Below are 19,642 nucleotides of genomic sequence, written 5' to 3'. Positions count from 1 at the left end.
TCTGCTAAATAACTTTTTTCAAAACTATTTTAAAAATTAAATATTTCTCGTTTGGTAATTGATAATTGAAAAATCTTTCGTTTTCTGATATTATTTTAAATTGTAAATTTTGTATAAATTCTGTGTTTTATAAAAAGCAGAATTTCGAACAAATTTTGATTTAATAAATATAGAGCTTTTATTTTCTTATCTGAAGCTTTCTTTTTTGAATGCCCCGTCAAGTTAAAAATGTAAAGCGAAAGGAATACTCCTTGCGTAGAGGTGCTTTAAGTCCTTCAGCTTCTGACGCACAATCAACGGAACCGTTTGCTCTTGATATTTCACAAAAGTTGTCTTTGTATACCCAAATAACTCAATATTTATTTTGACATTAGAAAAAATTTGAATTCTGACGAAGAAGAGGAAGATTTATTTGCTCGAGGCAAAGACACATCTTTATTTCAAAATGATTCTTTCGAAAGAATATCAACAAGAAGTAGTTCTAAACGTTCAGAAAGCAAGATATCCAAATCTTCATCAAGCACAAAAATTAAAAAATCGGAACGTTTAATGAAAAAGAGGCTTCGAGAAGATCAAGAAGATGAAGAAGAAACAAGTTGGAAAGAAATAAATACTTCTGAAAAAGACAGAGATGAATCGCAATTTAACTCCAAGTATTTGCAAAAAATGTCTTCCTTGAGAAAGCCTAAAAAAGGGAGGCAATATTCTCGAAAGAAAAAGAAAGGCAGAAGAAGGTATAGAGATGAAGACAGCGAAGAGGATTTGGATGAACTTTTAAAAGATGCAGAAAACCTTCAAAATTGGCCAACAAGAAAGAGATTGTTTGAAGAAAGTGAAACCAGTGCAGATGATTCAAATGAAGACGATGATGAGTATTCGAACGAACAAGAGAAACGAAGGAGCAGCTCTTCCAGAATGAGAACAAAGCGAAAATCTAAATGTCAAAGAGACGAATCTTCAGATGAAAGGGAATCGAACGGAAGCCAAAGTAGCGATATGTCCTGGATAACTAAAGATTATGACGATGACTCAAAGAAGACTTATTCCACATCAGAAAAGTCAGATTTCAAAAAAAACGAACTTGAGCGTAACCAAAAGTTGCTGCAACAATATAACTTGGATCCATCCAAGAAAGTCAAGTTGCATTCTCTTCGGCTGCAAGATGAAAACGAAGAAGGAATCGATTCTACTCCGCTGCTGCGAAAAAGGACTACATTTCTCAGTTGTGCAAACGATTTTTCAGAGATACACAGGAAAGAAGAGCTTGAAGATGACATCGAACCAACTTCACCGCTTGGCTCGCCACCTTTTCAGAGCAAATCTCCTGTTGCTCTTGTCTTCACACCAGAAAAGGACTCATCTCGGAACTCTTCTTCAGCACCAGTAGATCCACCTTCAGAGGCTCATTCGCCGACTCTTGCATCTTTGCCTCATCGCCATTCAAATGTTCCTTTTGGCTTATCATCTTCAGCATCGCAGCATTCGATGCATTCATCTTCGCAAATTTCATCAGCTCGCTGTCCGTCTTTTCCAACCTCAAGCTCTCATTCTCACTTGTCCTCTTCGAGTCAGTCGTCTTTTATTCAGCACCAATTAATACTCCATTCCACACAATCATCTCAATCGTCACTTGAAAAACCGCCATTCATTATCCCTTCTTCAACTCAATCGTCCATCCACATCATAACCAGCCCATCGCCATCTTCGTCATTTCCTTCGTCTTCTACATCTTCTATTTCTTCTTCTAATTCATCTATTACTTCAGCATCTCCAGCAACATCTCCTCTTTCTTCTCCGCCTTCTCTTGGTCATCTTCCCACTTTCCGATTTTCTGCCTCTTCTCATTCTCAGCAAAGCAGTCAGAGAAATACTTCGAAACGAGTCAAGAAACTTGATATGGCAAAAGCTGCTCCATCGTTCTTGCTACGACCACAGAAGCGCTACACTTCTCTTTTCCTGAACAATGAGGGTGATGATGATGATGGTGATGGAGATGCAGACGAGCAGAACTTGAGAAGTGGCACGCCTTCTGTCTCTCCTCAGAACTCGCCTTCAATTACTGTTCCATTCCTGCCTTCCTCGACGCTTTCGTTGTCGTCGTCTTTTTCTTCTTCTTCTCAAAAGAGCACCACTTCGGCTTCGCTTCGCTTTCGATCCACTCGTTCTTCTTCTCCTTCAAATCAACTTTTTCATAATCCTTCTTCTCAGATTGAACTTCATTCTCACTCTTCAAAATTACTTACGCCACAAACAGCATCACAGCTTTCTCTGTCACCGTTTACGAGGATGCTTCCTTCACTTCCGTCGCACACATCTTGTTCTTCTGCTCCTCAAACCATATCGTCTTTGAATGGCATGCAACTGGTTCCATCTGTTCAGTCTGGAGAGTTTCGTTCTTCCTCACAAATTGCACAAAACAAAGAATCAAAAACATCACCCACACTCATTAAAGAGTTGCAATCAGCATCTTCTCATTCACCAAACAATGCTCAAACATTATCTGGTACTATTCGTCGTTCACCTTCGTCAGACAACAAGTCTTCAAATGTGCCTTTTGGTTCCTCTATTGTGCTTCCCCCTCCAGTGCCTTTGTCTTCTACCATCGTTGTAAGCCCTCCTCAGCGGTCAATCCCTGCAGATAAAACTGATACTGTTGTTTATAACACCTCTCCAGATAAGACATCAACTAACATCAGCCTCACAACAAGCACGACGCGCCGTTCGCCATTCGTGCCTGAATCTGACAGCGACCTGCTTTCGTTTTCTCCGAGTCAGTTTTCGCCTTCCTCGCTTTCCCTCAATCATTCATTGTCTTCACAGAGCCATTCTCATTCTTCGTCAATTTCCACGCCTTCGCCTGGAAGACGCATTTCTTCATCAACTTCTCCTGATTCATTTTTGCCAACCACAATACATCACACACGTTCATCTTTGAAAGAAAAGAACTCACAATCTTCTTCAAATCTGCCTTCTCAATCTCCTCTCTCAAAGGATTCCCAAAAGAGTCCATTGTCGCTTTTGTCTCCTCGTTTGTCCTCTTCTCTTTCTCGAAAATCGCCTCTTACACATGAACGGAGCATATCATCGACAAGTCCACCGTCAACACTGTTGGTTGCTGAATCCTCTGCAAAAACAGTAAATCGTTCGTCTTCTCTTCCACTTGATGTAACTACTTCGTCACATGGATCGCGGAAGCTTTTGAAGAATAATCCAGAAGCTACGTCAAACAACATCTTTTCTCATTCAGTTTCGGATTCTTCCACAAACAATATGAAGGCGAATAAATCTTTAAGTTCTAATGAATCGGTGCTTAGGCAAAAGATTAATTTATTATTTTCTTCTGTATCGTTTCCTTCGACATTTCGATTGCCTATATCTTCAATATATGTGGTACGTCCGCAGCAGCATGAAGAATTCAAAGGAAAGGAATTATCTGAAGAGCTTCCAATGAAACAGGGTATTTCTGGTGATATGAAGCAAGAAAAGGAAACAGTAAAGGAGCAACTATTTGTAAAAGATAATGAAGCAAACCTGATAATTAAACACAAAACGTTCGATGAGAGTAATAACAGTGATGATTCGTTGAAAGAAATAAAGAAAAATCAAGAAGCGTCTTCTTCAGCTGATGATGCTACAACGATGGAAATGAAACGGGATGATTCCTCATTGAAAAAAGAAAAAACGCATTCTCAAAAGAAGAAAACAGAGTTTATTGATGAAGAAGATATTGAAACTGATGTTTCGACGCAGCCAGAGACAGATTCGTCTGACGAAATGAGAGAAAAGGCTTTTGGAAACACTCTGATTGATTCTGAGGATGACCTCGATGAGATTGTTAAAGAAAAGCAGACTCCAGAAGAAAAAGAACTTGCAGAAAATATCACTGGAAAAATGGATATTGAAGAACAGGATGATAAAAGTGATACATCAAAATCTGTTTTATTATCCGCCAATGTTTCACCGTTACTTACAAGTATAATCACACCTTCCACATCTCATTCAATCGAAGATGCTAAGTCCTCGTCAGAAAAAACAACTGTAAATCCACTATCTTCAACTATCACTTCCCCTTCCTTGATTATTCTGCCCCAGCAGAATCATAAAGAGCACGATGTATTAACTCCTTCGACTCCTCCACATCTGATAACTACACCTGTTCATAACACACTAACAAGATCAAAGACAACGCCAGTCACTTCAACTCCTTTCTCTCCTTTCTCTCTATTTTTCAATTCCCCAAAAACCCACATTAAGGAACAAACTTCGGCCAATGGCGCATCGTCTCCAGTGTTGAATCCTGCATTGAGCAACTCTTCAAAAAGCAGAGGTGACAAAGAAGAAGGTAGAGAAGAATGTGAGCATGATGAACCATTTGATCCAATTCGTTCACCGAAACAGCAACGAACAAAAACTATTGCAACGATTGCTGATGCAGAAAAGATGGCTCATTCAAATTACTCAAACTTTAACTCGTATTCCTCAAATTCTTTGCAAATACCGCCTTTTTATCTTCCTTCAAATCAAACTGTTAAAAAACAGCTATCAACAGATGATTCAGGTCAAAATGGAAATAGACAGAAAGTCTTTGATAACACGCAAATGGTTGAAGACGAATCAGAAACATCAACAACTGAAGTTACTGAAGGCAATGATGCTTTTGATGAAGCTGATGATATCGATGTTCATATCCCAGATGATCACACAAACAACCTCCAAGAAAATAAAGATTCTGGGCAAGGTAGTCAGTATTCAAAAAGTGTTGAAAGCCAATCAAAGAAAGACACAAATGAAAACAGAGCAATTCAATGGAAATTTATCAAAAAGACTTTTGAGATAGTCTCTGAACAGAATCTTGTTGAAAATGATCGATTTCAACATGAAAATGAATTAAGAACTGAGTTTGACTTTAATTCAACAGAGCATCAAACTCAAAGCCATTTTCAAGCTCATTATCCAAACTCTAATATGACTTTGCTTGATGGTAACTTTTCACAAATTTGTAGGTCAAATAGTGAGTTCCTTCCATCCACTCCAATTCTCATTGACTTTGCACTATCTGCATCAAATAGTCAAATTTTATCAAATGCTCAAATTTTACATCAAAGAGACACCAAAAGAAATCTTTCACTTGCATTTCTTTTAACAGATTATTCAAATGAGTCATTTTTCCCAAAGCAGCATGTTCAATTGGAAGCAGCTTCAAATTTTGCTTCAAATGTTTCAAAATTGTGCAATTTGCCCCTCATGGTCATTTCATCAATTGACAACAGCTTGCTAACGATATTCTCTTATCAACCGCCTTCTTTATCTGACTCTCTACAAAGCAACGGAAAATTAAATTCAATAGTCACAATTAACGGGAAATCAATTGTCCAATCGCATCCAAAAGTCAAATATCCATCTGATGAAGATTCATCTTTTTCGAGCCTTTCTCCATCTTCGTCTCTTAATTCACAAAGTTTGAGCACGAACAATTCTTCAATGAACTCTTTTTCATCTCTATCAGTTTCTTCATCGTCCCTAAGTTTTTCCATATTTCAACCAAAAGTGGAAGAAGGCGAAAATCAAAAGAGCCAAGTCAGTCATCAAAGGAGGAGGACTTTCAAAAAACAGAGTAGTTATTATTTTAAATATGCAGAGTTTATTAGTGAGTCGTTTCTAATTGTCGTTTGTGCAAAATGTTTTGAGGTCAAATCACACAAAAAGAAAAGGAGGAAGCACCAAAAACAACCAGAGAAATCATCATTTCAAATAAAAAAGGAAAAACCTGTTTCAGAAATGCAGCAATCTCCTGCGCAAGGCGAAGAGACTCTGATTGCTGCAGATGAATGTGAATTGGATACAATTTCTGAGGAATCGCAAGCCGAACATTCGAATGGCACAAATTTTAATTCAGAAATTTGCAAAGAAAAGGGAACATGCGAGAGGCAAGAAGAGATGAATCAGAGTATGCAAGAGCATGAAGACAATAATGCCTCATTTTATTTCAGTAATTTGAAATCAACTTTTGGTACAAGAGAAAATAGAAATGATATAACGAATTGTCCGCAAGAAGAAAATAATCTGATGGGAGTTAATGAAGAATGTACTCAGCCTACCCTTGTTGAAGAGCAGTTAGAAGAAAGCAGTTTCATGGAGACATTTCATCGGAATGAAGTCAATAACGATTTACAAATTAAAGTTCAAGGAGAAGAAAAAGAGGCAGATAAGATTGATGCGACTCTAGTCACGGATGATGGTGAAATGACTCAACTTTCGTTTGAACAGCCAATAGATCTAATTGACGAAGCTGAAAAATATCAATCTGCTGAGCATTTGGATGAAAGCAAACAGAAAAATCAGTCAATGAAAGGAGTTGATAACCAAATTTCTGAATTACCGTTTGAACTTCCTCGAAATTTTAAGCATTCTCTTTTTCCGTCCTCAGAGACAACGAACAATCTTCAACAATCAAATCAATCGTATATATCGAATGATTCAGCAAATGATTCTTCATTCCAAAGAAAAAATGGACTGCTTTCATTCATATCAAATGACAGTAATTCTCAATCAATGAATGGTACACAGGCCTCTGATCATAATCCGTCAAATAATGAATTTTATTTAAAGAAAGCATCCTTGTCTCAACTACCTCAAGAAATGGGTGTTTCTCCAACAGCCCTTATTCTTCCACCGGTTCCAATATCAACCCAGCCATTGTCTCTATCAGCCGATTCTTCGGGGACTGTAGCATCTTTCCCAACAGCTAATTATTCACAGAGTGAAAGTCAATCAATCAGTTTGTCTCAATATGTCTCCTTTGCTCAACCTAGGCCGCTTCAAATAGTAGATGAAACAGTTCGAATCGATGAAGATGATGATGAAAATGATAGCCTGGATGATATTGTAAACAAAAAATACGAAGAGGTGATAGAAAATGAAGGGAAAACTTTGAATGTGGATAATCAACAAAACATGCACTTTGATGCATGCCAAAATGAAACTCAGCTTAACAATGATACGCAATGCGATGATGCGTTATTTCAACCTCCGTCAAAAAAACCTAATTCAACACTTCTTTCAACGTTGAATAAAGTTTCAGGAGAATATCCTCGTTCCAGAGATACGTTGTTGGTCACGCAATCAAATCCTGAAAAGCAAAATACAAATAGTAAATTATCAAATCCTGCTGCATGGGAGCAAAAATCAACACCTATTCCTTTGACATCCGCGCCAACTTTTGAATCATCACAGCTGTCAAATGCTTTCAGTGAAGAATCACAATCTCTTGTTTCCTATCTTCCCCGTCATGTATTTCATGATGTAGTACCATCAGCAACTTCTGACAAACTTTTGAATTCACAGGCTTTCCAAAATAGAGACTCCATTTCAGTTGGCAAAAGTGCACCTTTTAGTATCTCGTCCTTCAATCCATATCCATTTCCTTCAACCTCTGCAGCTTTGGCTTCTGTTTTCGTTCATTCAATTAACAATAATTCTCCAACGCAATCAATTTCCTCAATATCTCCTCCTTCATTCGTACCACCATTTTCCCCTCAGCCATTTTTTGGAAAAGCTTCTGCTGCTACGATGTTCTCGTCCAAGGCTTCACCATTTAATACTGTGCCTTCATCTTCATCTTCTTCTCCAAATATTGGTTCGACTTTTACCCAAATTCATAAGCGCCATCAAATACATCCTTTACTGCTTCTGAGCTTTGAAAAAGGCGATTCTCAATCTAACAATCTATCTCAGTCTTCTACCCCATCTGCGTCTTCATTGCATTCTCAAAATCAATCTCAGCCATTATATTTTACTCCTCCTTCATCACAGTTAACCCAAGAATTCACTGCATCTCAACTATCACCTCTGACTCCTCATACGCGCAGAGCTATGATTGAAAAAATGAATCAAAAATTGCACCGCTTTTCTTCTCCTATCAGTCAAACACAAGAATTATCTCAGTCTCAGCTCTCACCAGGAACTTGGAGAGGAAATGGAGAAGGCAAGACACCAAAAAGAGAGAAGAAGAAACGAGAAGAAAAAGTGATGCGTATTCCACCAGAGTTACTTGAGAAACTGAGAGAAAAGATGGAACCCTGCTCAGCGACACAAGAGACGTTCGTGTGTGATGATGCAGACTCTTTTCTGAATTCATCGAATGCACTTCAGAAAAATGAGAAAGCATCTTCAAAATTAATAAAGAGAAGAAAAAATGCAAGAAAAAAAGCGAGAAGAGATCGGATCGAATCAAAGAAAAGTCAGCTTTTTGGCAGTGCAGAAGATGAGACAAGTTCAACTGAAGTAACGGATGTCACAGAAGTTACTGACACAACTGAAGCAGAAGATAAAGATGAAGGAGGAACAGAAAGTACTGTTGCTACAGATGATGGTGCGGTTACGGACACGACAGAGGAAACAGAAGTGGAAGAATCACAAAATATAATGATCAATTCAAATGAAAATCCAAGCAAAGATGATAAAGAGTTAACGACAAAGTTCGCACCTCCTCTTCCTTCAACAGATGTAATAGGATCTCCAGAAATTGATAAAACTGATTCTCTATTTGCAAATGAATCAACATTTCGTTCGAGTTTCATGCCATCGTTGCATCGCCAGAGGCAGCCAAAAGCAATCGTTTCTCAGCCGGCTATTCCTATTTCTGCGACTGATACGCCTTTACAAACGCAGCATAGCATACCATTCACCTATCCTATGAAGAGGCCTTCCTTTTTTTCAATGCTTTATAAAGCTCATCAGCAAGAAGAAAACGAGGAAGAAGAAGAAGAAGAAACAACTGATATTGAAAATGAGGTTGAAAATGACATCGGTATTGAAGAAGGGAGTGCAGCTGAAAGAGTACCAGCTCAAGTTGACCGCAACGGAGATAAAAACTTATTTTATCATGGAGATTGGACCAGAAGTGAGCATGGTAAAGGAGATGATTTTCAAGTCAAATACGCTGTTCCAGTTGCAGATAGTTATAATGCTTCCACACAAAATACACTTATTATTCCAGAAACTGATGCACGTTCAATTAAAGAAACTGCAATTGGTGATACGCTGATGTGTATGGATATTGAATCCAACACGAACAATGTTAGTTACGAAGAAGAGAAAACACAAGAAACGCTAATTGATATTGATGCATTTAATGAAACGAACATTGTGAAAAATTTTTGTGAAACGCAACCCACATTAATTGAAGAAGGGGATCAAGGCAGCGAAGATGTGAACTTGTTACTGATAGAAAATGATGATCATGAAATGATTGAAGATAATGTTAATGAAACACTCCCCACTCAAATTGAAGAAGACAATTCTTTTTTGGATGATAAAAATGATTCAAAAAAGCAAGAATTGGATTATTTTCGAGCCATTCATAGTGGAGAACTTGAAATAGTTTCTAGAGATAGAGAAGAAACACAACCAACGCTCATTGAAGAAACTCTTGATCAAGAAAATTGGAACAATATGGACATCATGCCCGAAGAAGTTGAAGAGAAAAAAGCAATGGAGAATATTTCGATGAAAAACGTTGGAAATTGTTGTGATGAATGCACTGAGACAATGAAAACAGAGGAGGATTTGGATAATTCATCAAATGAGGCTTATACAACATGTATAGTGCCATGTGAAAATAATGAAGCATCAGGGGAAAATCAGGATATCATTCATGATGAGTGTTATATTTCAACTGCAACAAATAGACATTCTCCAAATGAAACAAATCATGCATTACAGGAGAGTCAAAATGCATCGAAAGCAATTTGCACATCAGTTATAAGTGAGGATATTGGAAACTCACAAAAAATAAATTATAAAAGCAGGTGTAAACCGTCGCGTTTGCTTGTTTCATTAATGAGTCTGACAAATGAATTGTTTAGTGCGGAAAATCAATCAAAAACTCTAATTAGTTCGCATTTGTTTCACCTTTTGCTTCCTCCTCGAATTAAAAGTCATTTACAAAAAGGTGCTTCGTATTCAAGCACTTCTTCTCAAAGAAAAAATCAAATTCTTGATGTTTCTTCTGAAGCTTCAAATAAGCAATTATTTGAAGATAATAGAACGATAGATAATTTTTCGAAAGTTGTAATTAGCGGTTACGTTCTCAATAGTGAAAAAAAAGACGCTTTTATCTCGAGTAATTCTTGTAAATCTGATGGCAGCATATTTGTTGCTATAGCTTTATCAAAGTATAAACCAGTAATATTTCGGATTGCTAACTCATCCATAGAAGAAGCTTCATCTTGCTCTCCTGCCTACATCTTTACTTTTCTTTCATCTGCATCTACTGTTTCATCAAATTCTTTAATTTCATCAAAAGCCATTCCAAGAACCCGGTTTTCTATGTACTATCAAAATCGAATGAAAATTTTTAGAAAGACAAGAAATGATTATGTTTCTCCAATTTCAGCATCATTAAAGGAGACAGACAAAGAAAGAATCAAGCATAAAGAAAGCACAGATTGTGATCGTTGTCAGAAAGCAAACGATCCGCAAAATGAATCTTCAAGTGAGATTTATGAACGCATATCTAGCTTTTGTTTTGTACCAATTTTTATTCCTTATTGTTCTGACGAACCAGACATCAAAATCTGTAAATCGTTTAGCAAGGATTCAAATGAACATACAAAAATTTCATCTGATAATGAGGAAGAAAAAATTGATGAGCAAAATTCAAACATAGCAAAAGAGCATTTTAATTACACCCCTCAGCCTTCATTTTTAAAAACTCCCGATTTGAATTTGAAATCTTTAACTCCTGGAAATACAGCAATTACACCCTCTCATATTCCACAGACTCCATCAAGTTCGTCAACAACCCAAGCAAGCATCTCTGCAACAGAACATACATTAATGAAAGGAAGAACGTTAGGTATAAAGAGAAGAATTCAATTGAAGAAGAATTTAAGACCAAAATCGCAAGTTAAGCGATTCATTCGAACAAATAGTTCGATGCAGCGTGAAACTCTTCTCTTGACAAAGAAACATTCTGAAAGCAAAAACTGTTGTTTGCTTCTTTTAGGTTGTAAACTTAATGGAGAAGTGTCTATTTGGGATGTTTCGTCTCTTCAGCATAGTGCAAAATATATTCCACCGCTTGTGCAGCATTCGAGACCCAACTGTTCCAAGATTTCAACTCCAATTAAAAATCAGTCCAGTAGATCTATTGAATCGGTCATAAGCACACAGCTTGTAAAGCAGTCACCATCTTTATATTCGCTTTTCTCTATTTCTTTGGCTCCGTTGTTTCGAAATCTTTCATTTGAGTTTTCTTCAAAATCAGATCATCAAACTCCAACATCGGTTCATTTTGCAATGCCGGTGGAAGTTCAATGCGAAAGACATTTTGACGATAAATCATATTATTTCTGTAAGGCATTTGATCCACTCATTCATAGCAAGGAAATAGCAAATCTTCAAAAGAAAACAGCAAGTTATCTTGATGATTGCGTAAAGGCAAAAAATGATAATTCTTCTACAAATGATTCTCGTTTTTCTCATCTTCATTCTCTTTGGATCTGGTCAAAGAATACAAAATGGGAGAAAATAACTCAAGCCACATCAAGACCTGATGTTTTGAATATTTCTAATGATCTGATGAAATCGTCAGTGGGGTTCTTTGTTATTTGTCGTTCATTAAGAGTTAATGAAAACGAAAGTTCGAGTGAAACATCTGAATCAACGCATGAACATAGCTCAACAAAGCTGCAACTCTGCATTTTCTCAGCCATTGTTACTCCTCAGTCTTCGACGTTTCATTTTATTCCTATTCGTTACACAGAAACAACTGTTTCAAATCTCAGTTTTGAATTGCCTCTAAAAATCTTTATATTTGATGGTTTTATTTTTATTCCATTTCTTCACAGTCATCTTGTTCGATGGGATTGGATTTTTTCTAACAATGTAGAAATAATCAGTATTTAATTTTCTAATTGCTTTATTGCTTTTCAATTTTTTTGAAATTTTTGGGATTGAAAGAAAAGTATTACGAGTTTTACGTTTTATACATTTTTAAGTTATACAGCTCTTTGTGTGCTTTTTAAGATCAATCCAAATTTTGTGATAAAACATTTGCATCGTATTATTGAAGAGCACGTCAAGTTACATGAAGCGAAATAAAGCAGCATCATTTGTAAAAGCAAGCAGAACAATACAAAACTTAATTTGGGAAACGTTGTGAGTTGATAAAGTGTTTAAGCATGAAAATGAAGCAATTTTCCGAATGGCCACGCATTACGTTTTATTCGTTAGTAGAATTTTTTTCCATCGCTCGCGGGAAATATGAATCTGGTTTTATCGTTTACTCATCTTTTCTCATTTGGCCAATTTTGAAATCAATATCTTGCATCAAACGCTTCTCCTTCTGAAGTGTTTCTAATTTTTCGATTAAATTTCCAACAGATTCTTCTTCCTCTTCTTGTTCATGTAAAAACCAATCGACAAGCTCCTTGATTCCCAATTCAGGATGGCTTGAATGGAAAGGCATAATTTTTGCTTCTAACTCATGAATCATTGCTGTTACCTTCTTTTCGTGTTCTAATGCTGCATGGAACGCATCTATTGGTTTGTCCCACCTGAGTTATTTAAAATGATTATTAATTAGAAAAAAACGACGAAAGCAATGACGAAGAACTGAAAAGCTTTTTTAAAAATCTGTAATAAAAATACCATTGAGCTTCTGGTTCGTTGACAGCTGTTAATTTGACTCTTTGACCTTTTAGTGTCAAGAATTCCACGAGCTTGAAAGCATGCTCTTCTTCTTCATGAGCCTGCTTGAACATCCAAAGGGCCATTCCTAAATTTTTTCAAGCAAAATGCAAAAAGAAAAAGAAACATAAAAATCAAAAAATGAACAACCAATTTACACACATACCTGGAAGACCTTGGGTCTGAAGGCAAAATCCCATTGCATTATATAAGTACTGAGCATATAATTCCTTGAGCGCGAATAATAAGAAATCAAAATCAATAAAGTTCCAAATAATTAACAGGCTTGAAATGATAATGTGTTTAATCATAAGCATACTGCATTTGCTTGTTTGCATACAGCAGAAGTTACTTCAGACGGAACAGGAGTTAGTGACGAAGATGCAAAGATTTCATATAAAAATGGCATTAGTATCGATTCAACAATTGAAATGATTTCGTTTCAAAATTCTCTGGGCTTATGCTTCTTCCATTCGCAATACCTGTCACAAATATCAATCCAATTTATCTATCAAATTTATAATGGGTGAAATTATTCAATAACTTAAACAAATAATTTGTTGCAATATTTAATATAATACAAATGAATGGCTTTAAATTTCATTTCATTTGATGATCTATTGCTTCTTATGAAACATATAAATAATCATAAGATATTAAAATTAATAATTATTTTAAATTTGATTATTTGACACTCCCGCAAGATATTTTAAAAATAAGTATATCTGCGGATAATACTATAGAAAACTTAATATATGAAAACCATAAATGTGAAAAAAAATATATAACCGTTTGAAAATATATCAAACAATAAAAACTAATAATAGACATCATCTATGATTTTAACAAAATTATCATTTACAATACCAGTTAAAAAAACAAAAAATAATAAAACATTTTCCTTATTTCCAGTTATCATTCCTCGAAATTTGGTATTTGAATATCTTTTTCGATGAAAAGAGCAATTTCTTCCAATTCTTCATCCACCGAGTCACACCAATAAGAATAGCTATCGTCATTCTCGCTCATTGAAGGCATATTCATAAGCCTGTGTTGTTCTCTTTTCCTTGCTAACTTTCTTTTTCTTGCCAACATTGCAGATGGAGACATATCTCCTCTAAAAGCAGATTCATTACTGAATGTTCTCTCTATGCTATAAGGTGATTGCCCCAGTTCTTCACTCTCTTCAGTTTCATATGAATAATACTCTTCATAGCTGGATCCTTTTACCTTCTCGTAACTGCTGTTAATCGAAAGATAATCATCTGAATTATTCCAACGGTTGTGCATTACTGGACTCATCGCTTTTGGCCCTTGGTCAATCTGCAATCCCAATCTTTTCCTATCTTTTCTAGGAGTGTTTAATGAATCAAACGTCGAATACTGCACAAGTCTAACCAGCCCTTGTGCCTGGTTAAGAAATTGCGATTTCTCGGTGAATGGCGAGCTTTTATTGCTTCGTGTTTTCTGAGTGCTTTCAGAGTAATTTATGTTCTGTTCTTTACTGTCAGTTTCTTCATAGGTGTCGTAGCTTCCATATGATGTTTGCTCTTCTGTTGCGGTTGTTGTATACTCTGTTCTGACACGCCGAGAACGCATAACACACAACAAAATTAGTATTCCCACTGCAACAAGTACGCTAACAATTGGCACAACAATTGAAACAATCAGCTGAGCAGTGGTCATTTTAGACTTTTTTCCATTGCCTTTTGCTTGTATCATCACACTTTGCGATTCCCAGAGGCGAATGATTTCTCCTTTCAGATTCTTCTCATTCAAAGCAATTCGCACGCACACGCCTTCATCTTCTTTTGGACCTGAAGCATTCTCATTGTCTTGATTCTCATTCTTAATTCTAAAAGGTTCTTTGCCATTTGCACCGCTTATTGGCTCCTGAAAAGATGTTGTTACAGGTGTTAAAAATTGATGGGGAATCGATCCAATGCATTGGAATTCATTAATTGATGTGATAAGTGGCAGAGACGCAGCTAACAGTCTTCCTTTATCTGTTATTACATCAAACGTCAAATCACACATCAAAAGCTGCTTTCCAGTGAAAATGACCATCGCATCGCTTTCTGATGCGACATACGTTTCATCTAATCCTTCTAAATCTGATGCTTTTTTCCCAAAAAGCAAGAAATCCAGAAAGCGTTTTTTCGAATTATTTTCTATTATTTTGGCTCCTGTCAAACTTGGCATAAAGTAGGATGATAGTTTATTTTCCATTGCTTTCCCTTCAACTACGCAGTGTTGATTCTTTATCCAGAGTGATTCATTCATATTTGCTCCATCCCTTCCATCTATTGTAATTCCATCAATAATAATCTTGCCATTAACCTCGGCGTCTTCTTCAGTATCATTTTCTTCTTCCAAAATTGTTCTCTCTGACTCAGTTCTTTCTATTTTTTTCTGATTAATAATTGAAGTTTCATCAGAGAATGTTTTCTTTTGCACCTGAATCCGTGAACACTTGGCATGTTTTCGTAATGATGGAAAGCCATCAATTCCTCCTGTCGCGACTGTATCAAAGGAACTGGATACAATATGGAGCAATCCACCTTTTTGTTGGATGCCTCCTGCTTGTGAATGGATGAATGAAGTGTGAGTAATTGTCGTATGGCAGATAAAGAGAAGAATCAGTGATTCATCCCAATCACAGACACTTGTCTGCTGTTGAGTCAAATGAACATGAGAAGATTTGTGAAGTGTTAATGAAGGATAATACGGGGACAGCACAGAAGAATGTGAGTATGTTTCGTTTGTTGTGGGTTTCTGAGGAAAAGAATTTGAATCGGTAGTATTCAACTCTTTGAAGCACGATCCGGTAATTTCGACATTGGCATTGTAAAGTCTCATTGCAGCTCCATCTGAGTTCAATGCTTTGCACGACGAGATGTTTGTATCTTTCATCTTCAAAGAGAAGTAATTCGTGATTGATGGAATGTTCTTCGCTAGCAAAGCTTCACTTGTACTTTCAGTTGAGCAATTTACAATTGATGAAGATACCAACTCAAGCAAGATAGATGGTGGAAGAGTAGGGGAAGGTGTTGGAATTAATGCAGCAAAAATAGGATAATTAACCATGATAACATTTTTCAGACTTGTGTTTTCGAGGTGGATTATTAATTTTGTGTTGTTTTGAGGTAAAGTCAACTTTGAAGAATAGAAAGAATGCATTCTCTGTTCTTCTGTGAAAGTGTTCTGTGTATTTTTGTTATTGTTTTGAGAGAGCACACGTTTGGAATCATTTTGTTCTTTTCTCGTTTGAATGAATGGATCTACAGAAGACGATTCTAATTCATTTGCTTCTCCGTTTGCAGAAGCTTGGACAATGCCTTTCCAATACTCTTCCTCCACATCATGTGGCATAACAGCAATGAAATTATCACAAATTTTTAAATCAGTAAATTGGCAGTCTTGAATTGAGACTGAAGCTAATGCAATTAAAATCAATGAGCCAGTAAAGCGTACATCTGGAATAAAACTTTGAACAGTAAAATTTACCTGTTTCAGTTTCAAGAGACCTGTATCAGCAGAAATAAAGGTTGGCAAGGATGAAGAGTATCCAGAAAATTTAATGTTCAGAGAAGAAAAGGTGACTAATTCATTTGTTCTGATTGCTGGTTTTGGTGGCAAAAACATGCAGTTAATTTTGTACTCGGCTGGCTTTGTAGCTGAAAAGGACAAAGAGTTAGGTTCATCTTCATCTGGATGAATATGCGTATGGAAAAAGTTGATGGAAAGATATTGAACAGATTCATTAAGTATAACAATCTCTGAGAGTGGTGTTTCCAGTTCTTGTCTCATATACACAGGAAGCTTCTCCGAAGCAATTGATATATCGCTGCAAGGGCTATCCCTTGACCCACAAGAAGCTTTGTCTTCTCCTTTTTCTGTCGTGTAGATCTTGTCTGACCGTAGTCGAACTATCAATGGAACAAGATTCATAACCTTTTCTGGTTCATTCAACGTGGCATAAACAATAGAATTATCGTCAACTGTTTCGCTATCCATTGAACTTACAGAAAGATGAATGCTTTGAACTTCTTCAATTGGAATGTTAATCAAAAAGAAAATATCTTTTCCGCATTCTGCAAAGTTTTCCTTAAATGCAACATCAACCATTGTCAGTGGAAAATCGCTGGTTGCTCCACTTACATCCCAATAAAACCATCCACCTTTTGTTTTTCCGTTTGTCACTTCATTAGTCAAAGCCGTTGGACGCTTTCCAACGCCACATTTCGTCGCGCTGCAGCTCTTGACAATGATGTTGCAATCAACCGCATTCACAGATAATGCACCTCCAGTTTGATGCTCAGAAGCAGCACAAAAAGAAAATGAGGTTTGAATGCAAACAAAAAGTAGCGGCGCATCTGTTTGTATAATACAAGATGATGAAGCTGATGTAATATGACTAAATGAACAATTCATAATATTCAGGTTGCTTTCGTAGAGTCCGTCAGACTAAAAAGATAAAAACGGAAAATAAAAAGTATTTAAAAAAGTTGTAAAATAATTATTAATCATATCATTATAAAAAAAATTTTTTTTATATTAAACGCAAACATTTTGAATGGAAAATGCAGTCTTAGAAAACTGAAGTTTATCAACCACGATTTTGTTCAAATATAAGTTTCCTTGAATAACTTCTGCAATTGGAGCCGAACTTTCCATTGCTGTTGATAAACTGTTTAAGCTGTTTGAAGCGCCTATTTTCATTTTTGAGAGTTTCAATGTAGGAACATTAGTCTCATCATTCATTTGCACAGAAAATATAGGCAAATTTCCAGGTGGCAAACATATGTCAACATCACTAAAAAGAGCCTCACCAGATTTTTGGATGAAAATTGATTGCTGATAAAATGGTTTTACGGTAAGTATTGGGCGAATTAGGTCAGAGTTGTATTCTTTGTAAAAATCTTGGTCAGCATTCACAATATAATCTTTTGTGTGATCAGCATTAAGTTCTTGTTCAATTTCAGCAAGATGCTCAACTACTCTATTTTTATACAGGTCAATCTCCTCAGCCCCCTTTAGAATTCCGCAGATGGCGATATATTCGGATTTTTCAGCAAATGTTTCTTGGTCAAGATATGCTTTTTCTAAAACGTACACAACCGGGTGACCATCAAAAAGCAACCTCCTTACCGCAGATTGCATTGTTCTGCATGCTTGTCTTTCTGATTCCCCGCAATTTTCGCTGTCATCAGCATTCTCAATTTCGCCAACAAAAGCTGCCATCAGACCATCTGGAAGCCAATCTGTATATACTAACCTGGATTTATATGAAATTCCAGTTCGTTGTTGTTCAGATGAAGAGGTGCAGTATACAAAGGGGGAATTCTCCGCTGTCTCAAAATCTTCAACCAAAAAGAAATCTGTGCACATAATATTTCTTGCACTGTTATTGTGAAAGCAGCAAAACATAAATAAAGTTGGTAAATTCGGTGCTGATACGCTGTTTGGCAGAATTGATGAACAAGGAAAGCAATTTTGGAGCTCTGTAAAAGAAGATTTGTGCAAAGAACTTATTGTCTCCTTGGGTTTATCAACGAGAGAGAAGGTGTCAAGCTCAATTGAACAATAAACTCCACCTAATTTGTCGCCTATATTGTTTTTGAAGCTGCAATCAGATGCAACAACGTCAGTTATGCCAGTGACAAGATGCATCCCACCGGTAATTCCAGCCGAATCAGTTGAATCAATGCAGCATTGACACATTATGAAAGGTGTTCCAAACATATGACTCACAGCTGGAGAAGGGCGAATAAATTTTTTGATATCGTGATTTGCCTCAGCGTTCATTAAGGGTTTATCTGGGTTGTTGAGCAGTTGCTTCTTTGATTCCCAATTGTCATTTATAGATCGTCTGTTATTAATCATTCGTTCAATAACATGTTGTGAGGCAGCATCGTTTGTCATATCGGAACATCTGTTGCGCCCGCTTCGCCTATTTATAATTTCCACTGCTGCTTCACCTGTAAGTGTGCTACACTTGTTCCATTCACATAAGTCCATTAGGCAGCAACCCATAATATGTCGCAAGCAAGCTCCACCTCCATTTGATCCGGAAACGCATTTATAAAATGTATTATTTCCGAGTAGCGCTGCTGAAACCATCATAATGCACACACCACCACCGGATTGGCTTGCTTTGCATTCAACAAAAGAACTGTGCAAAATGCTGATCCAAACAATTGGATTATCAAGTTCTGAAAAGTTAGATCTTTTTAACTTTGATTTTTCGGTGTTCGTCGATTGAGAAGATAAATAAGAAGATGTAAAATGCGAATGACTTCCAATGAATGCGATAGCTCCTCCGCTATTTTCAGGGGTAGATGGTTCGGAAGTTGAATTATCTGTTAATGGTCCAGGTGTTTGACATTGTTCAAAAGAGCACTCAAAAAAAGTGATATTAATATATGAAGAAACAAAAGTTGTTCGGTTTTTGATTTCTTGACTTTCTGGATCAATAACCAAAGTATGTTTCAATCTTCGAGTGCATTTCGTAAATGAACAATTTACAGCATCAAAAAGATTGCACGAATATATGTTGGCAACTGCTCCATAAAAAGCATCATCAACGTTGTGAAATGTGCATGAATCTATCATGTGAGAGTAATCGAATGGAATATTTTGGATAGATATCTTGGCTCTGTTTTCAGATGATACATTTAAAAAAGATGTTTGATAAATATTAGACAAAGTGCAATGACTTGTTAATGATGATATCATTTGACAATCAGAAAATTCAGAATCAGATAAGCAAAAGTGTAATGATGAGCTGATGAATTGTGGCAAAAGTTTAGAAGGTGAAATGCGAGATGATATGGTTATATTTCTTAAAAAAAAAATTCCTTTGGCTGCGAAGAGTGGGGAAAATGAATTGAAATCACAGAAAATAGTTATTGAAGATAACTGGATGAGACAACAACAATCTCCACAA

The 19,642-nt window shown here is 36.4% G+C and overlaps 3 protein-coding genes across 3 annotated transcripts; 1 reads left to right on the top strand and 2 right to left on the bottom strand.

Moving 5' to 3' along the window:
• Positions 1-666: 666 nt before the first annotated feature.
• MONOS_1658 (uncharacterized protein) lies at positions 667-11,910 on the top strand (the record flags this gene model as incomplete). Its single annotated transcript, XM_067869480.1, has 1 exon — positions 667-11,910. The coding sequence occupies one exon, from the start codon at positions 667-669 to the stop codon at positions 11,908-11,910; it is 11,244 nt and encodes a 3,747-aa protein (XP_067735970.1).
• A 376-nt stretch (positions 11,911-12,286) lies between these two features.
• Positions 12,287-13,102, bottom strand: MONOS_1659 (putative ferritin heavy chain; the record flags this gene model as incomplete). Its single annotated transcript, XM_067869486.1, has 4 exons — positions 12,287-12,560; positions 12,655-12,781; positions 12,860-12,923; positions 13,013-13,102. 4 exons carry the CDS (start codon positions 13,100-13,102, stop codon positions 12,287-12,289), a joined length of 555 nt encoding a protein of 184 aa, XP_067735969.1.
• Positions 13,103-13,342: 240 nt separating this feature from the next.
• On the bottom strand, positions 13,343-18,729 carry MONOS_1660 (uncharacterized protein; the record flags this gene model as incomplete). Its single annotated transcript, XM_067869495.1, has 2 exons — positions 13,343-17,160; positions 17,263-18,729. The coding sequence occupies 2 exons, from the start codon at positions 18,727-18,729 to the stop codon at positions 13,609-13,611; spliced, it is 5,019 nt and encodes a 1,672-aa protein (XP_067735968.1). The 3' UTR covers positions 13,343-13,608.
• Positions 18,730-19,642: the final 913 nt, after the last annotated feature.

The sequence above is a fragment of the Monocercomonoides exilis genome, assembly GCF_001643675.1.
Source record: "Monocercomonoides exilis strain PA203 chromosome Unknown scaffold2-2631571, whole genome shotgun sequence".
Classification (NCBI taxonomy): domain Eukaryota; phylum Preaxostyla; order Oxymonadida; family Polymastigidae; genus Monocercomonoides; species Monocercomonoides exilis.
This window is presented reverse-complemented; position numbering and strand designations above follow the sequence as displayed.